Source organism: Anas platyrhynchos, chromosome 1 (genome assembly GCF_047663525.1).
Source record: "Anas platyrhynchos isolate ZD024472 breed Pekin duck chromosome 1, IASCAAS_PekinDuck_T2T, whole genome shotgun sequence".
NCBI lineage: Eukaryota > Metazoa > Chordata > Aves > Anseriformes > Anatidae > Anas > Anas platyrhynchos.
In genome coordinates, this window is record NC_092587.1 from 23,366,820 (window position 1) to 23,387,281 (window position 20,462).

The 20,462-nt window shown below is 41.1% G+C and overlaps 1 protein-coding gene across 3 annotated transcripts in view; it reads left to right on the forward strand.

The window, feature by feature from the left end:
* WASL (WASP like actin nucleation promoting factor) overlaps positions 1 to 20,462 on the forward strand; it is a 49,796-nt gene that overhangs the window by 8,850 nt on the left and 20,484 nt on the right. For all 3 annotated transcript variants that reach the window (XM_027458119.3, XM_027458124.3, XM_072033252.1), the window contains exons 2-4: positions 16,638 to 16,772; positions 17,998 to 18,084; positions 18,631 to 18,727. In XM_027458119.3, coding sequence (XP_027313920.1) covers positions 16,638 to 16,772; positions 17,998 to 18,084; positions 18,631 to 18,727 — 319 coding nt within the window. The remainder of the gene's footprint in view (positions 1 to 16,637; positions 16,773 to 17,997; positions 18,085 to 18,630; positions 18,728 to 20,462) is intronic.

Consider the following 20,462-nt stretch of genomic DNA (forward strand, 5'->3'; position numbering starts at 1 on the left):
GGGGAAGCACAACCCCAGTGGGATATTCCTCAGGCTTCTCGCGCTGCTCCACCCTCTGCTGCACTTTCTCCAGGGAGGACCAGACTCTCCAGTTTGGAAGCAGCTATATTAAGAAGCTGTACACGGGAAGATACAGCTTCAGCAAGTCCGCAGGCCGAGATTTGAAACCACAGAATTGCTTAGTGCTGCTTTGAGTGAACTGTAAGTTATTTCCTGCTCCCCTAGCCATGTGATGGCTCTCCCTGAGCACAGCTAAGATGTGGTCGTTCTCTGTAAGGAGACGTTTTTTTTTTTTTTCTTACTCCCCCTCAGTCAGCCAAAGCAAATAGAAACATCACTTGGCTGGTGGCACTAAATATACACAAAGGCATCCAAATAGGCTCCTCTCTTTAAAACTGTACTTGATTTTTGTGGTTAACTGAAAAGAGGAAGAAAGCTATGAACATCCTGTAGTGGTATGTGTTCTGTGCAGTACCGCAGGCAAAAGCTTCCCCTTGCGTTCGCAAAGAAGGAAGCAGTAGTTTCTAATAAATGAAACACACGGCTGTTTTTTCTTTCTTCCTTTAGTCTGTACCTGATAGTATCTCAGGTGTGAAACTTGTTTTGTAACTGGGCACGCAGGATTATTAGCTCTAGTCTTTGTTGAAACAGTTAACTGCCAGGTTACTGAGAAGTATAGGTTTGGTGCTTAATTTTACACAGCTTTTTATCAAACAGTATTTTTTAGCCTTATAATACATATTATAACTTTTACCTTACTTAACCAGCAGTGCTGGCCTCTGTTTTCCTGACAGTACTGTTTTCAGTTTGTGGAGCTGGAACTTTTCATTTAAATCTATGTAAGGTCTTGTAGTGTCACTGCAACAGAAAATGCTGATTGCTCTTGATTTCTGGAGCTCAGTAGTGATTCAACAAACATTTATCTATTCTTGGAGGAAGTAAGTGTTCTGAGACATTGGTTATATTCGGGTGCCAATATCTGCCTTCTGGAGAGACAATACCTTTGTATCTCTGCACAGCTCCTGCCCTCCTTGCCTTAGTTCAAGGTCATACAAGGTGCAACACACCTAGAGGTGTTTCAGTTTTGTTTGATAAGATGGATTGCAGTGGATTTTAGTGCCAAATCCTTCTCTAAAATATGCCACTCTTCCATCATGGTTTTCATTTTGATACCTCCTACATGACATAAAGACACAGTGCTATGCTTCTTTGTTGAGATTTTTCCTGTATAGTCTGTGGCAACATCTCTGGCCTTTGCTGCCTGTAAACGAGAAGTCTGGTCTGTTCCTCTGCCCTCTGTTTGCATTACTTAGCTGAGGGTTGCTTAGAGAGCAGGTAGGTGTTCCTTCAGGCAGCCCTGGGTAACCAAGGGGTCTGTCCCTCACAATGACCATACCTTTCTGTCCCTGTAGCCAGAATTGGTGTGTTCAGAATACAAGATACCCACTCAGGGTGTGTGGAAGCCTTGTGCCAGAGGGACATATCCTGTCCTTTCCCTTGCCTCTGGTACTACAGCTGTGCTACTTCTGCTGATGCTAACAAACCGAAGCAGGGCAGCAGCATGAGCTCAGGCGCTGTCCTGTGGTTTTCCATGGTGTTAAGTTTGCTGGCATGCTTCCTGGCATGGGTTTGGGTAATGCTAGCTAGTAGTCACCTACTCACCCCAATTTAATGAGCATGGGTTTGGGATTAGAATGGTGTAAGCACCATTCCTAATGGGTGGTGTGGGCAGGGCTGTCCTTACCCATTTGTGTTGTGTTGGAGAACAGTGAGATCCTCTGTGTTGATGCAAATTATCCCATACCATTTGCCATCAGGTCCAGAAAGCGGGCAGAGTCCTAGTTTGTGCAACCTGTAAAAAAATAAAAAATAAAAAAAATACCAGGAAACAAAAGTGACTGCAGTGGTGGGGTTTGGTAGACCCAAGGGAGCCATCTGTTCCAAAATCTCCATTCACATGTGCATTGGAGAGCAAGGGGCAGCTCCACCACTCTAGTAACTGTCCTCTTTGACATCAAGTCAAAGTCCTGCCAGCAGCAAAATTCAATCTTGTCTTTCTGCTCTCTGAAACGGCTTTTGGAAACCTGAGAAAATTCGGGCGACTGGAAGTTTCCAGCAGGTGAGAGCGTGCCTTTGCATGTAGCAACCTACTGCAGCAGGCAGGCTATCAGGTGCATCTGACATGCTGTGAACACAAGCTCATAAGGCTCCTGATCCTCTTCTCTGATTTCAGTGGGGAAAAAAAAATAAATATTTTGCCTTGTGGTAAGGAGATCAGGGTAACTTGGAGCTGTTCTGCAGACACTAGGTGCAGCAGGGATGACCTGAAGGACTGCTGCATTTCACTTACTGCACTTCTTGATTACAGAGCACAGGCCTACCAAGCAAACTCCTGGCCAAAGCTTTCTCTTCTGGTGGGTAGTTCAAGTAATTCAAGAACAGTCCTTTGTGTCTTCAGAGACTCCAAAGGTCTGTACTGAGGGCTCTTCAAGTCTCCACTGCAGCTGTGTTTTGGAGAGGTCCAGCAGATTTCTGCCAGTTCAGACTCAGTGTTTTCCCACCTGAGGTCCAGAGATGGTGCTAGGGAGCGAGGTAGCATAATGAATGACAGTAGTTTAATCATCCTGTGCTCTGTCTGTTTTGGTGTTCCAACCTAATTGTTTGGTTCTGTCAGAGATGTAAATATATGTGGCTTTTGCATGCACTGGGTCTCAGATAATGTCTGCAGAGCTGAAGCATCTAAATGTTTGAAGCTTTCCACTTCTTTTCTACTGTCCTGTGATCTCTTCTTCCAAAATGCCTGCCTTGTACAAGGCAGCACTGTCAGGACTGGCCCCCAGTGGATGCTTGATGCAGTACCAGCAGCTCTCCCAGAGCAGGCCATTTCTCTTTCAGAGTGAAAGAGAGGTAATAATCCAGCATGAATTTAGAAGCTGAGTGCTTTTAGCCTTAATCTTGGGGTGGTGACTTGCATGGCAGCTCTGGCTGCAGTAATTCTAGAGATGAAGTGGTGCAGTGCCAATGTCTGCGTGTTGATGTATTGCCTTGGAACCAACTTCTCCAAGGTCACCACATGCAGACAATCTCTGCGATGTGCCTCAGAAGTAGCAAGAGGCCTTATGTGGTTGGTTTGTGCTGAATACACAACCAGCTGTCAGCGAGGGTGCCTGCTCTGTGTCATCGAGGCTGTTGCTTATGCCAGATGCACTGGGCACTTTGTTGAAGTGCAACACGAAGGCCTGTTATGGTCGAGTAACCTGGTCCAAAAGTGGAGTAACCGGCATCACTTCGGAGTTCCTCGGAGGACCGTGGTGTCTGCTGCAGAGCTGAGGCTTGTACCTGGGGACCAGCAGAGGTGATCAATGTCCCAGGTCAGCTCATAGAAAACTCTGAAGCTCTGCACCATGCTGCATGTCTCACGAGGGGTGGCAGAGGCCTTCTTCTGAAGGAGTAGTTGTAGTGCTCTACAGGTCACATTCATTGGTGAAGTTGGCTGGCTTTTCAGTTTACTCTTTAAATCTGTCTTCTATAAATAATCCAGGTGTCCAAGAGTGGAATCTAGGCTAGCAAGAAGTGTTTTTTCCTCCCACTTGGTCAAGCTTTAACTTGTGTCACTAATACAGCCCCATTGCCATCTTCCTGCAGGAAGATCACTGGTGTCTGTGCCACAGCATTGAAGTTTCTGGCAAATTAATTTCTGGGCCTTTTTTAGGACCCAGTTACACAGACTTCAATCTGATGTTCATAATGCTGAATATCCAGCAATTGATATTGCATAGGTCCCACTCCTGTAATTACTTCTTCCAGCAGACTGGAAGAGAGATCCTATTTCTATACCCATATTAAGTGTTTTGGGTAGGGTGTCATTTTTCTGGAGCTCTGTCTTAATCGGATAATCAACTTGTTTTCTCTAAACTGCATACACCTGGGGCTGATATTATCTTTCATATACTCAACATCTAGAGCACTCCATTGCTGAGCTAACAGACTGAGGCTGTGCAAGTGCTCAGAGCAGTGGGTGCAGTTAGCTGGACACAAGGAAAGGAATACTGCAAAAACTGGCAGCCTGATGTCTGCTTTGGCACAGGGGAGCTTCCTTCAGTCACCGGAGCTTAAGTTGCATAAGTGCGATTATGGAAGATTATCTCACTTCCAAATGTGTTACACTGCTGGAAAAATGCAGCACTGTCATTAGTAACCTTTTTTTCTTTCCTGCTTGATAGTTACAATCACTATTAAATTAGCATTTTTATTCTGTTAGCAAGTGTGTCATTGCACTATGCTGTCTCTGCACCGTCACAAAACCACCGTAACTTAGTGCACGAATGGAGGTTTACAGAAAAGTGACAAACATCAGACCTGACTGAAAAGCTGCTGCCAGCTCTTCCAGGCAGCAAGAAGCAGCGACTCTGAGCATGTTCACCTTGCTCTCAGAAGTTCCAGACCAGGCAGAAAGGCCTCTGGAAAGTAGTTCAGGAACTGAGGTATGTAACACTTCCAGTCTGCGGCCTGGTTAGGTTCATGGCACTGGCTGATGGGACTGCCAATTCGGTACGGACTGATTATCTTCACTATTTCATTTTCACTAGGATCAAAAGCAAAGCTTTGTAAAGATGTTTTTCATTAAAGGTACTCGTTTGATTCAACAGGTTATATTTCATTAATTCAGGCAATACTCACCAAAAGAGTATAGGTCAGATTCAGTCCTACTAATGTTTCTTCTAAATGTTCTTCAAAGCAAATATTTTCTATCCTAAGTGTTTAAAATATCTTAGACTACTGTATTCATCTTAATTATATTGATGGCTATAGATTCTAAGCTCTTGCATTATCTAGCCTAATATTGATTTTCTTTGCCATAAGCTTTGCTTCTCACACAAGATGCAGTGTTGAAGGTAGAGTAAAAGCACTTGTGTATTATCTGTAAACTCAGACTGGTGTGTACTTGCAGCACCTTGCACAGCATGTTTGTTATTGCTGCTGAACAGCGTTTACAAGTTACACTTGTGAATAGGGACACAGCGATACTGAAGGGAGAAGTAACTTCAGCTCTTGTGGGGATGCTGTTCTGGCCCATTCAAGCATAAATATTTAAGAATAAAAGGTTGAGAGAGAACAGTATTGCTGCCTCTGTTCCTAAGTTCTGTCTATGGTTGCTCATTATAACTGCTGTGTAAAGGTGTATGACCAGTGCTGTACTGAAAAGAATTGTCCTGCGATTAAACTGGAAACTGGTAGGTTTTCTTCATGGACAGTATTTAAATACAGACACTGAAGTGCAGAGGAGAAATGCATCCTTCTGCCCTTTCTACAAAGCTTGTGCTGTATAAAGAAATGCTGCATCTCATTAATGGTAAATGAGCAGATTCTTTACAGTTTTTGCTGTTCTAGTTTTGCCTAGCAGAGCAGGCAGCCCCGTGATAAGTGAGTCTGGCACCCTAAGGAGTTGCAGAGGAAGAATAGAGGCTTCTGGGAAGGAGCTTTCCCGTTCAGCAATCCTCTGTGCATTTATTTTTGGGTAGCAGGCAGTAAGTTTAGAAAGGAAACTGTCAACTCCATTGTTAGCAAATTTTGACTTGCAACTGTTCTTGAAGTCCTGACTTGACATAGGGCTTTTATCTTGTTCTTCCCCTGCCCCTGAAAATTGAGTATTGTAAACCCAGGGGTTTGTCTTTTTTTTTCTTTTTTTCCAAGGAATAAACTACACCCAAATGTTACCTTTATACTGCTCATTTGGATGGTCCAAAGGGAGCATGTACCAAAAGCACAAATTGCACAGGGGAGCCTTTTTATATGGTAGAAATCTACCATTTATAGTACTTGATGTGAGAATTGTAACAAATCTTTGAGCTATAGAGCCTGTGCCGTAGCAGATGGCTGAGGGTAAGCTCTTAATGCAGTTTCTAAGAGGCATAAATAGTAATACCAAAATCCAGCCTAAAATATCCCTAGTTTTTTTCATGCAGCTCTCTTTAGAGGAAGAACCTAGATGTAGGGAGGAAAATTATTTTATTGAATAGGTCTGTTGGAATTAGGCTGCAGTGCCTAGTTCTTGAAACTACTTCTGTCAGATGAGTGTCTGGTTCCTCTGGTATTGACATCACAATTTTTCTGTGTGTGCTTGATCTCATGATTTTCTCAGTCTCTTTCATAAGGTTCTTGTTGCTCAGACACACATGTTGTCCCTGGAAGAGACCCCTAAAATGCTGAGAAGGTGGGAAATGACTTTTGCTTTATTTAATAAAAAATAATTCCTTTTACTATCAAGTTTTGGGACTCTTGCTTTGTGCTCTTTATTTTTCCATCTTAAAAAAGTGTTTAATATATCAAGTAAAAAGTGCTTACAAAAGCATCAGTATGTTTTGTTATTCACAAAGCTTAGGGCTGTGGTTCGTCTAAAATGGAAATAGGTGGCCTACATTCAGGCCAGGGTTTGTGTAGTGTTGGCCACATAAGACCACTATTCTGTGACACTGATTCCAAATTACTAAAATTTGTTTACAAATATTTAAGTTAATATTGCACTCCATGGTACGTTAGCAAATTCATTGCTTTGGACCTACAAAGAAGGAATGACCGGTGACATTTGTAAGTGTTAGCTGTAATAAATGTCACTTTAATCAAGGTTCATCCCTTGTGGTGAAAGGGTATCTCTGTTTCCTTATCTTCATGGCTGTAGCATGTCTGAGACTGACACAGTCAACAGGCTATGAAATAGTAATTGATGTTCACGCGTTGTGGAGAAAACACGAGCTGCGTGGAACTGCCTTAGCCCTTGCTGTTAGCAGATGAGGTAAGGTGGCCATCATTCCCCAGCCCCCAAACTCCAAGGAGTGGCTTCCTGCCTGTGGCAGCCTAATGCTGTTTTCTTCATCAGCAGTTCTTAAAGCACTGTACAGAGGTAGAGGTCACCATCTCCTCTGTAGCACAGATGAGGAAAACAAGGCACGGGGGAGAGATGAAGACAAGAGTCATACAACAGGCTGCTGGCAAGGCTATATTTAAAACAGTGTTCTCCCAAACGTTTATTTAATGCTTTCACTATTTGGTATGTCTTGTGCTCTCAAGGAGCTTTTAGCATTGGATCCCCTGACTGAGCTTTGAATTTGGCCAGGTATCAGGTAACTACTAAATCTTCATGCTTTTTTTTTTTCCTCCTAGTAGCATACCTACTTTTGAGGACTTATAATTGGGAATAACTTTTTCCATAGCGGACTCAGTTGTTGGAGTAAAATATAATCTTATGCATAATTATGAGTTTCTTTATCTGACTTGAATTATCATAATGTTTTTTTTTTTTCAAACAGGGGCTGCTGCAGGATGAATTAAAACATGTTTCTGTGGCGCAGGGAAAGTGGAAGGGGAGCTGCTTTTCTAAGTACCCTTACATAAGTGGATTGAGGTTGCTTTATAGGGCAGGCCCCCAGTTATATACACAATTGTGAGACCAGTTGCTGGCTATTATTCAAAGAGGTTTTACTTCTAATAGCCTTTTCTCAAATTTGTTCATATTTTGAAGGGAGCTCTTTGTTTTGTGTTGGCATGAAGTTAATGTTTTCTTATAAAAGAGCCTTTCTTTTACAATAGTTTAAGCTGGTTTATTTCAGTGTTCTAGAAGTATTTGAAGTCAAATTCCTTATGTTATGCCCTCAGTTGGAAAGATCATACAAAAAGTTCACCTGAATCTTACCTCTGTAAAGCAAATATATTTTAAATCTAGACAAGGGGTTACAACTTGCTGCATGACATTTTCAAGGGCTCATTGATGATTATTCCAGAGCTAGAAAAATTTAGAAATTCCTGAGGCTTATGCTTTGCATCCTTTCTTTAATCGATGTAACTGTTGGTTTGAAGACTTTCATTGTTGAAGTGGTGATGCATATGCCACTGAGCGGGTCTCTAAAGAACTTCAGTGGGTCCAGCACTTCTTTAAATTGTCTGTTTTCCTTCTATGAACAAGGGTCTGAATTCTGACTCATTTTCTTGAAGGCATTCTCATATTTTCAAAGTAGATGTGAAGATCTGTTTATAAGAGTCTGCATTAAATACAGAACTAAGCACCTGCAAAAAGGTTATGTAGGAAATGAAATGGCTGATGAATTCTGGAGAAAGAGGACCTTGGTGCATGAAAGCAATGGGTAGATGGTAGAGGAGAAGGGAACATTGAGTCAGAAGAACAAGTTTCCCTTACAGCCGAGTTAGCAGTGGTAGAAGGCAAAACAAGTTTGAGCTCCAATTGTATCCCATAAGTTGCTTGAAACTCTTGATTCTTGCCTTGAATCTCTGTGGCTCAACGCCAATCAGGGATATCTGTGCAAGGCTATGAAATGTTGTTTTGGGAAGCAAGTAATGTACAGATCTGTACATTATTTTTTTGTGTGTGAGTATCATCCTAGTCTTTAAAGTCCTGTTTAATTTACAGTGGCTCACAAGGTAGATTTAAAAATTTAATCTAAAAATTCCCTTAAGCTTTGAAAAAGAACAGTCCTATAAATAGCTTGTTTTTTGTAGGAAAAACTGCAAGATATTGTGTCCTCTGCAGTGAGACTTCTTGCCCTGAGGCAGTAGGGCTGTGAGAAACTTGTGGCAGGTCTGCCCACAGCATGCTTGTATTTTTTCTGAAAGTAACTAAATGTGTAACTCCAACAACAGCACAAATAATTGTATTTTGTCATGTGCCTGCTGCTTGCTGGCCAGCCAGGATTTCAGCAGAGCTAAGAGGTGAGACACAGCTGAGTGAGCTGATAATGCTGTGCAGGTAAGCAGGAAGCGTCTGTGTTTAGTTTGCTCATAGATGGAAGGTCCACGTTGAATGTCATCTAGGTTAGCTGCTAACCTAGGAGGGCCCAGCTCGGGGTGCTGTAATGCTGTAATTGCCAGCCTGCTCGGGGCAGTGACTACGTGACAGCTCTGGAGGGCTGAGGTCTTGAAATGAGATTGTAGGCTTTAAGAATATCTTCCATAAAAGCATTTTTTCCCTCTGTCATATTAAGATCCTTGTGTGTCCAAAATAATAAGGAATGCCTGAAGTGGCTTTGTGCTGTTCCATAAACTTCCTCTCTTCCTTCTCCCTTCAAATAAGCAAAAAGCAGTGTCCTTTATGCTATGGCTTTATTTTTAATATGGCCCAACTCTGCATTGGGAAAAAGATATTTGCTTCTATGCATAATAGACTTCTAAATCTGTGGGTGATCGTAGGAAATTAAGCAATGAAAAGAAATCTTTAAGCTTAAAACTGGACATTGTTGGTGATTGCAATAAATAATTCCACAGGCAGTGGAACTGATGAGGCCTCCGTGTCTGGCAGCTGAGGAACTTTCCAATTTGCACCAAATAAAGCTTTTCTCGTGTGCCTGGGTATTTACAAAAGGCTCTCATGTCAGTTCTGTCAAATAAGGTGAAATCTCTCTTCAGTTTTCTTGTCTGTGGAGCAATCGGTCTGTCTCCTGAAAATAATGTCCTGCAAATTGTATTAAAATTAGAAGATTGTTTCCAGCTGCTTAACTTGTTGAAATCTGCCAGCAATCTCCGCAAGATCTCTGTTTCTTGTTTCTGTGGGAAACGTCTATACAACCATGTCTGTAGCATCTGAAGTTGACTTTTTGCAATAAACAATTGTTTTCAGAGATAAGTTTATAAGTAATTATTTCAATATATCTTTAGTAGCTAAAATAGCTGGGAAAGTTGAAGTAATTGCCATTTACCCAAATCGCAAATAAAGTATCCAAATCAACACTCGTGTGAAGGACTCATCTGTGAAGGTTTATGAGACAACTTAGTGCTAAGATGTAAACCAGATTACACAACTCCCAGCCTGGCAATTTACCAAATTTCAATTGCATAGCCAAGGTATGGAATACCTTGAAAGGTATTTCTATCTACCCAAAAGTCTCCATGTGTGGACTATCAAGCCAAGGGCATCACACGCTGTACAAGAAGCAGGAACCTTAAATAATGTGACCCACATCTCTTAAGGGAAAAAGACTAAAACGGTGGCTTAACACATCTACTTTACCTATTGTGTTTCTTCTATCATCACTACTGAGTGGGGCCCCAGTCCTTGTGTTCTTCAGATAAAGGTGTCAACAGGAACCCGAACAAGTCTCTTCTCTCTCCTGTGCTGTTTCTTCCCATCTCCATCCCTTCCCTTTCTAAAACTGCAAAAGCACGTGGCACTTACTTGCTGTGTAAGCACACTTGTGAGTATTTGAGACCTCTAAAATTTGATGAAGGCTTTGATATTTCTTTATATTTCTTGCTATGATCTCTGAAGTGGATCTAAACCTTCACAGCAGGCATATATGCTTGAGAGGTGGATCACCTACTACCCAGGGCTGAGAAACATTGTAGGCTCCTGAACTTAACCAAGCTCAAGTTTTCCAAGTTTCTGTGAAAGAACTAGGAAATTTTTGTCTACTATAGGAAATGCCTCTGCTACTTCCAATGTAAAAATTGCATACTTGCATGTTGTTTAAGTGGTCTAATTAGTTTAGGACTCATCTGAACAGAGACAGGCTCATTTGGTTCCTTTAGAAGCACATTTGGAGGAGACTGCAGCGTGCCGTCTGTAGGATTGCTCAGAGCTGAGAACACCCAGCCCGGAGGTGGATTATCAGCCCTTCTGAGCAGGATGGGAACGCACTGTTCCCGCGTGGCAGGAGACAGCCTCAGCGCCAAGAAAACAGCAGCGTTTCTCTTCAAAATGGACCACTGTGCAGAAGGGAAATCAAACCGCCAGGGCACAGGACTGTGATGTGCGTGCCACCACCCAACAGCCTTCCCATGAGAAGGGGAGGAGGTTCCAGCCTCTGGTCCACACAGCAGCTTCTGTTGATGCTCTGTGTTAAGAGTGGTGAGTTACAATGCACAGGCTGTGCTGAGCACTGCAGAAGTGTTTTTGGAAGCGCCATCTATTTACGACAGTAAAGATAAGCTGATCAACACAAAGGTATTACCACTGTCTGACTCTGGTTTAGTTCACTTTGAATAACATGAGCTTATTAAGGTGTTGACAAGTAAATGTGTAATTATTTCAAGAATAGGTTTTCTGAGGTAAACTAAGACTTCAAGCAATGCTTCTGCTCGATTGACCGGTGTGATTTTTTTTCTGTGAAATACTTGTATTCTAGAGAAATAAATGTCACAGTTCTGTCTAATTGGCTAATTTTCTGTAGACTAATCTTATTTCTTACAGTTAGCTACCCAGCATTCTGGCTGCTGCTGCTGCTTTCCCTTTCATCAGTCTTAGTGAGTTTCCATCTCCTTTTTCATGGCTTAAATAATGCTTGGCTAGTAGAGATTTCCTCCGTAGCAAAGCTTCCTGTCCTTGCCATGGTCAAGATTAGAGTTACGCCTCAGTAAGTGTTTTCCACAGCGAAGTGGTGCTTGACTTCACACCTCTGTTCTGGAGCCCAGCCATCAGAGGCTGCCTGTGACTTCCCCCTGGTTTGATGACACTCAGTGGCAACAGCCCTTTAGAAGCAACAACCCTTGTAGAAGCAAACTGCAAGCTGTCCTCCTGGGCTTGTATCAAAGAAGAACCGAGTGGAACGGGAGCATCCAGCATTGTCACCCGGTCAAGCTTTAGGGTGTTGGCTTAGGATAATGGGGATTGCAGCAGGTCTTACAATGCCTGCCTCCAGTACCTGCTCACCAGTAGTAGTATTGGTTGGGACAGCTTTTTCCAGATACCTACTTTAAGGAAATAAAAGTAGAAATATTGGTGTGCAGTCTGGTAGGATGGGGATTGCACACAGCTAGCCAGTTCTGAATTGCAAAGTAGCATTGTAGCATTTTTCATGGAAATATTGAAGTAGCTAATTGTGTGCCCTGAGACATTCAAGCTGAAAGTCTTCTGACAGACTTCCTGAAGAAGCTATGGGTGTTATATCAATATCAGCATGCTTCAAGAAGTTGCTGTGCCTGGAAACAAACGGCAGCTAGCTGTGGTCTTGTGTTGTAGGGCAAGGTTGTCCTTCAGTTTTCTTTGTAAGATACTTCCTGGGTTTGTAAGATACTTCCTGGGGCTGGGAGGGGTAACTAGGAGAAGAAATCTGCCACATGGGATTTAATTGCCTTTGTATACATGAGTCTGCACCTCTCTTGCAAAAATCTGGAGCTTTAAAATTGGAAAAAAGACTGAAAGTCACTGTTTTCAGAAGTGTTGTCAACGTGCAACACAGCAATACCGAACCATTAGAAGAATACATTATACTCAGTTGTATTTTTACAAGCACTAAAATGGGAGTGATTAAGCACTGGAACAGGCTTCCCAGAGGTAATTTGGGGCCTTTAAACTTAACTGGGCAAGACCTTGAGCAACCTGGCCTCGGGGCTTTGCAATTACCCTTGCTGTAAGCCAGAGAGGTTGGAGTGGATGCCTTAGGGAGGTCGCAGCCGACACCAGGTATCTGAGGCTCTTTGATCGTGGCATTGCAAGCAGCTGGGGACCTGTATGCTGGCAAGGATTCTGCTGAGCTGTCCGGTGTGATGGCCTGCTCATGCAGTCAGGCATGCTGCTGTCTGTGCTGGCTTGCTTTACTGTTTCTGAGACACGCTGAGTTACTCTATGGAATTAATTAGGTGTCTGCAGCAAGCATTCATACCAGAAGCTGATCAAAGTACTCAGGTACTTATTGCCCAGCTGGAAGCTATCAGCACGGGTGTGAGCCACCCCACAAACAGGTGGTGACTCGTCGTGGCCACCTTTTGCAGGCAGAGGGTGTTTCACGAGCCCGGTGCTGATAGCGCATATCCTGCAGCCTGCGTGTCCAAGGATGAGACCAGCTCTGCCAGTGAGCTGACACCGGGCTTGCTGCTTCACAGCTCATTAGTGTGGGGGCGTGACGAGTCCCTGGAATCAGTGGCATGTCCTCCTGCAGGATGCTGGCTGTGGGAACGAGAAAGGGAACCAAGGGGATTGACTCCTCTCATTCCCTGACGGTTGGTGGGCTGGCTTCTTTCTTTTTCCTGTGCACCTTATACAAAAGTAAGTAAAAAGGACAAAGACCTCAACAGAAAAATTAAGCGCAGCAGTAGGATCAACTTCAGAATCTTTCTGCTGAAAACACAGCAATAACTTTTAAGTATTAAGTAACACAGAAGCTTACTGAAACTCAGAAAAAACACCCTAATTACTTGGAGGATTTAATGGCACTCCTCTCCAATTCTTTCTGGGAAGTCAGGGTAAGGACTTCTTGTAAAGACACATTTACATACATCTTTAAAGGAATACTTCTAAAAGCAAAATTAGTTTCAAGAATGGTGTGAGAAACTGAGCAGTGTATATTAATTGGCTTCAAAAGACAAATTGAATGCAAATTAAAAAAAAAATACCATTGAATGTGTAAGTTACAATATTTGTGTAAATGTTCCCAAATGCTGCAGTTCTGCAATTGAAGTTGAAAAATGTCAATTAGCATGGCTGAGATTGATAATGAATAGCAGTGCATGAAGTTTACGGGTCATAAGTTCAAACACTTTTACAAGCTGTGTGTGTACATTTCCAAAGGTTGTGGATGATTAAATGTTATTGTCAACTGTCTTCCAGAAGCTGAGCAACATAAAGTGTTGTAAAACATCAGCCTCCATTCATTTTCATCATATACAAGAATGAAGTAGAAGGAGCTGGATATTATTGTCCTCCTCCTGCTGAAATACAGCTTGTATTTTTTTTTTTTACTGTGTTGTCCCTTTAGTTTTTTGTTTTTTTTTTTTAAATGGTGTAATAGTGGAACTCATAATTATGTTTTAACATGTGAGAACCTCATTGTAGTCTGTCAACACTAGGAATTTGCACAATGCTAATTAGTAAGTTAAAATGTAATTGAACTCTGGGCTTGGTAGGTCTCAGAACAACACCTGCTTTAACAACACCTACTTTAGATGCAGTGAAATTGTTCTCCAACTTGCAAATTGAGCTCTGTGCTTAGAGTATCCACGTGTAAATTAAACCTATTGTGATTACACAGAATGAGGACACTGTTTTTGTGTAATGCTCTGTCTGCTCATGGGGTGGGTTTTCTATGCAATCATCGTGGAGTTACGACAACTAGGGTTTGCCTGGATAATCCAGTTGGTGTTTTTGCTGCTAGATACAATAGGAAGCAATTGGTAGTACACCATTTCTCAATGCAAATACTTCTTCTGGACCTTGAATGTAAGGTGCATAAATTGCTGCCAAAGCCACCTGTTTCTGTGGGTAGCCCTGCTGGGCAGAGGCTGGTGGAGTTGGACTTGTTTCGGGGGGTTGAGAAGGCTTCTTGTATGGACAGTGGTTGAATGAAATGTCGTCTTGGTTATAACTGTATGGTGGCACACCTGTGCTCCTTTTTGCTGTGGTGTCTACAAGATTATCAGTTTAAAAAGGAGATGAAATGGCAGAAATGAGAGAAAAGGCTGTTAGCAGTTCTGAACAAAATATGGGCAGTTGTACCCCAAATCAAGTCTTTGCCTATTGCAGCATAAGGGAAAAGTAACATCTCTTGGACACCTCTTACACCTGCGATGTCCACCAGCAAACTGTTCTCTTGTGGTTAATTCAAGGTTCCCTTTTCCTCACCTGACAAGTCCAGTTATGACCTAAATTAGTTGCATGACTCTAGGTTATTGGGAGAGAAGTCTTGCTTTGCATTTAGTTGTAGAGCATCTGAGGAGCTGACTGCAAAGCTCTGAGTCAGCTCTGACTTCTTCCTGCTGGATACCTCAGTGGTGAGAAATCGGTCTTACTACCTCTGAAGAAATGGTTGCGAAGAGGAATGTGTGAAAATTGCATCACAGGGCTTTGCCAAAGGTTACAAAGCTTCCCTAGGGAGTAGCTGTCAGTTCCAACTAATTACTTTGCCTCTATTTTAAGCAAACTGGAAGCTTTTTGGTAAGAAAAACTCCAAGAAGCTCTAGTGATTCTTTCGGTCATTGTAAAGCCATTGAAAAGTGTGATGTCAGTGATGGTGATACTTAGTAATCATCATCATAGATACTTAGTACACCACTAGATGTTGATGTAATGCACCAAGGTGTGCCTTCTGGATAAGCCAGCAGTTTGGCAAGCAGTGCTGATGAAGGTGCAGTAATGCTGGTAGAGTGGCTGGGGAAACCTGGTATGGAGCCCATTGCTCGGACCACGTGTCTTTTGAGAAAGTTCTTGGAAATGTAACAGATCTATGAAAAGATCAATGTATTGTCCCTTAATGGAAAAGAAAGCGCTTAAAAATACAGGGAAATAGAGAACAAACTAGAAAGCAATATTGCTGTTGCTCATAGGTTCAAAATGCTAACAAAATGGGTTCACGCATCATAAGTCTCATCCCCAGTCTAAGAAGGATGCGGTAGGACAGGGTAAGATGTGTTTGAGAGTTACAAAGGTAATGAAAGCATAGATGTATTATTTTTATTTATTTATTTATTTATTTATTTATTTTTGGTACAAGGATGACTTAAAACTAGTATCACTTCTCTAAACAGTAGTGAAACTGTGGGTAAAGAGCTATGACAGAATATCTATAGCAGCATGTGCAGCATGGAGAAGCAACCAAGGAGCCATTCCTACTGTCTCCTAGCATAAGAACTAGCAGGGATGGTGAGCTGAGACTACCAGGTGGCACATTTTTCAATCAAAGGAGTTCTTGACACAATGTGCAAGTGAATAGTGACACAGTCCTGTATGCTGGTGTGATGCTCAGAAGTTCACGTGGAGTCAAGGAGAGATGAGATAAACTCACAGAGGAAAAAATACATGCAGTAAAACACACGTGCTGGCTTAGGAAGGCTTTGAGCTCCAGCCTGCCCATGCTGGGGGTCTGTTCCCATGGCAGAGAGGTGTCCTGCTGTGTTCCCTGGGCACCTGCCACTGTTACAGCACAGACCCTGGGCTGGATAGCCTCTGGTCTGTGCTGTGACAGAGGCTTTAAGCTGTATATCCTTGTGACTTGGCTACAAGATGAAAATTGGAGCCTTTGAAGAGTATTTATTCCCTCATAGGACTTTTACAGTAGAACACAAATTATGTATATATTAGAAAATATGTTCAGGTATGTTTCCAGGCACGGAAGCAATCTGGTATAGAATAATATTTTAATAAAATATCTCAATTTGAAAACAGGACAATTTCACATTGCCAGCTGGGAGCAATCCTTGTTCATGTGAATTCCCAAACCATGCCAAAGAATTCTAGGGGTTTGCTAGTTGGCATAGGTTAAAATCATGCCAGAGACCATTTTTAACAATTAAGCAATATAGGCAGTTGCATTCCAATACCCAGGAGTGTTTCCAGGCCCTGTAATTTACAGCCTGCATATTGCATTTCTATTCAGTTTGAAGTAATGAACAGAAAAATGTAGTAGCACAGTAGGGCTTCTCTGTGTGACTGCCATAGTTACTGGTCTGCCTCTTACAGGCAAAGTCTTCTTGCTGATTTTATGGCCAAGAACAAAATGTTCTAATAGGTTCTTAAGCAATTTAAATCTTGCACAAAAAAAAAGGGTATGGAAGTGATGTGGGGTCATTCGAACTTGCCTGTGTTACCACCTGGAAAATAGTCTAAAGTTGCTGTTTAGAATAAAGATCATTAAGAGTTGCTCTGCTAAAATGTAAAATTTATTGGTTTTACCTTAAAAGTAATCACTGCTTCTCCTTTCTAGACGATGTCTTCAGCAGTTGTTCAAATATATGCAGCAGATCGCAATGCCATGTGGTCAAAGAAATGCTGTGGTGTAGCTTGCCTTGTAAAGGACAATCCGCAGAGGTCATATTTTATCAGAATATATGACATTAAGGTAAGTGTCTTTTCTCTTGCAGACTGACTTTGTTATATTCATTCTCCATTTTGAATTGAATGAGTTTGTGTGATTGTAGTTACACCCGTACACAGATATTCTGAAGTAAATAGTTGTACACTGAGCAGTTCATTGACAGTGAGTATTAATAGGCATGGGCAACTTTCTTGAGTGTTCTAAATTTAAATTATTTCATAGATGTCATCTCTTACAGATGAAATAAAGATAATATTTTCCTGCAGCTCACAGAAGCTGTCCTCCACTAATCAGATCAGTGGAACCGGTAAAAGCTAGTGTAGCGTCACTGATAAGGGTAGCTGCCAGAACTCTAGCAGGTGTTAGTACCTTGGCTGGTACTAATGAAATACATGCTGCGTTCCTTAGGGATGAAAACCAGAATCTTTATTTTCATGATCAGTGTGTTCATGCACAGAAAAACTGCAGGATAAACATTTGCTTTTTCCACAGTATTTATATTCATACTGAAGATCTCTGTCCGATTCTAATATTTCACTCAGGGCAGTGTGAACTAATGCGTTCCAAGATGTTTTTACAGCCAAAAAAAAAAGATACCTAGAGGTATAAGTCCTATTGACTTTCGCTGAGACTTTGGAAAGCTTCCCATTCCCTCTACAGCTAGGAGTAGCTCACTGTCTGTCAACATTAATTACTTGAAGTCTCTCAGATTGACTCAGAAATGCTAGTTGGCATTTACATTTGTCATTTGGTCACTTCATTATTAGGCTTAGAAACTGTTCCTTGGGTGTTGAACCATAATGCTATTTAAATATATAAAACTTGCTTAAAAAGGTGAAATTTTTGTTCCCTTGAAGTTAAGTGTTTTCAGGTAAACCCTGAGCTAACATGCTGGTAACATGCTGGTGTAAGCCTCCCTTATTTTTATTACTATTACCACTGTATCATTGCTATCACTGCTGACTATTAGTGCTACCAGCATAACTATTGCAGGATTGTAGAAATTGAGATATGTTTTTTAAAACATCCAGGAATCTGAACAGAAGGTAGAATGAGGGAATTAGTCTGGTTTCATCTGTTTTCTCCACGTGTTCTAGTATACTTGGATTGAGCTCATTCTTTGGGTGAATGACAGATGCGTAGCAATATGCAGCTTCAAACTCTTGATCGGTTATATTATGAAAGATAACCTGCAATTTGTCTTCAAGTGTTTTCAAATCTTTTTTTTTTTTTTTTTTTTTTTTTTCAGGATGGGAAATTATTGTGGGAGCAGGAGCTGTACAATAACTTTGTATATAATAGTCCTAGAGGATATTTTCATACCTTTGCTGGAGATGTGAGTCTCAACATCTTTGAATACCTGTTTTAGAATGTCTTTTAATAGAATGGTAACTTCTTCTAATATAACTGAGGTTTTCATTTCACTCTGTAAATTATTTATGAAAGTACAATATTACTTGTTTTCCTTGAAGTTTTTTATGCTTATTTATTGAAATAACTTTGGCTTTCAACTAGAAAACTTAAGCCATAGAACAGAGCGTAAAATGCACTTCTGCATTTTTAACTACCATTAATACTGAAAGTCTTCTGACTTACAGATGATGCTTGTGAAGTATTATCTATTTCTTATAATAATTTTTCTTCCCCCAACTTTGATTTCAGGCCCCAAGATTTTGCTCAAACTTGTTGGTATGAGCTCCAGATACTTGATTAGTAGAGAGACATTCCTGTTAGATTATGTTTCACTGAGATTTGTTTCCAAATTTACAGTGGTGTTTGTGTGTTTGTTTTTTTACTGATTATACCTTCAGAAGGTGTAAGAACTTACAAGTCTTTGAAACGTTTTCTTAGTCATGGGTGGGGGGATATTAATGTTTTTCAGACATGTCAAGTTGGTCTTAATTTTGCTAATGAAGAAGAAGCTAAACTATTCCGCAAAACAGTAACAGATTTACTTGGACGACGGCAGAGAAAATCTGGTAAATATTTAAATTAATCTTAAATTGAGGCTTGTTTATGTTGTTCTAGGGGGAAGCAGGAAATTAATTATATGTCTGAAAGCAACTGGAGGCTTTGCTGCCATATTTATATTTAGAAGTCATTGTGTTATGAAAGTGCTTCATCTCTCTATTTTACAAAATATTTTTTTTCTGAAATAACTTGGTGCTCCATTCCTATAAAGTCTCAGCTTGTAGACTCCAAGATTGTGGTGTTTGAAAATATAGACCAGAAAGAAGCAAAAAGGGTAAGCTGTCAGTGGGAAAAAGGAGAAATCTTCCCGTAAGCTGTTTTCACGTTTGATTAAAACCCTATTTTAGCTCTGGGCTGTTTATAACGAATTTGTTTAAATTCAGCCCAAGTGGGTTGTAACAAAGATTTTACCATCTGGTATGTTCAGTAGTTCATGTGAATGAATTATTGGCATTGGTCCAGTGTTTAGTAGAGAAACATCTTCTATTCAAAACTCGTAATCTTGGCAGGGGCCAAGAACAGGAGACATAATGTGCCTATACTGTCCTTAGCAGCACAGGACGGTCTGAAGCACAGCATGCATTTTGTCAGCTGCAGGATGCCTTAGGAAACATGGTCAGTGTTTTAAAGGGAGCTCAGGCTTTCTCCAGATCTTGTCTTGGTCCTTTTTGTCATAAACATCTCATAAATGACTTGCCTGTCTGACAGCCATGTGACCAGGAAGAGTAAGGTGAGAGAAAACGTAGCTTGGATACTCATGGATATGCTTAGGCTTGCTGTAAGCTGTAGCGTGGACTTGTGTCTAAACTATGAGTTTCTGTAGTCTGTCTTGGAATTGAATTGCACTAGCAATGAATGCAGGTAAGGCTGATGTAAAGGGAGGATGCCCTTGGAGAAGCATGGGCTTGCAAGTGTTCTCAGGAAGCTGCAGGATCCACGTGGGTTTAATTCAGGGATGGTGGCTTAGTCACAGAGCATTAGTTCCAAGGCTCAGTTGGCTTCTTGAAGATGGTCTCTGCTTGAAAGCAGAATATGTGCATTCTTGTGTGTCATTCTTCATTATCGTGTGTCTAAAACACTGTGCTGCCATGCACAGATGTGACTTGGAAGAAAGGAAATATCTATCTGCATGGCTGGCCATAGCAAACTTTGGCTAAAAATAGTGGTTCATCCTATGGTTCACAGGATGTTCACCATAGTATTTCTTGTTTAATCTTTGAGTAAATGTATTGGCTTGTGTGCTCAAATCCATGCTGCAGGACGAGCTTATTCCATACATTCTGAAACGTCTTAAAAGACAAATGACTCTGCCCCAAAATGCTTACAATTTGAAGAAAACCTTAGTTAAAAGAATGAAATCTTAAAATACTCCACGCTTTTTCTTACTAAGAACTGGAAAACAAGAATCAAAAACAGTTATGAGATTTTTTTTTTTTTTAGTCAAGCCACCAAGTGGAATTTCCTTTTTGTCATTCATAGGGACTGGTTGTAATTGTTCTCATATAATAACAGGCTTTGCATTTGTCAAAGGTAAAACTGATTTGCTGTAGGTGCATGTACATAGATTTATATAAAAATGCTTTATAAAAACATTATATGTGTAGGCTAAATTATGCTGTACGCAGAAGTTTATATCTAATATAAATTACATTAAAGCTTCATGTATTATTTATATTAGATAATAACTCATGTGTATTCTAACACATCTTAACTTCTAAAGCTGCAGTAATGGTTTGGCTTTCT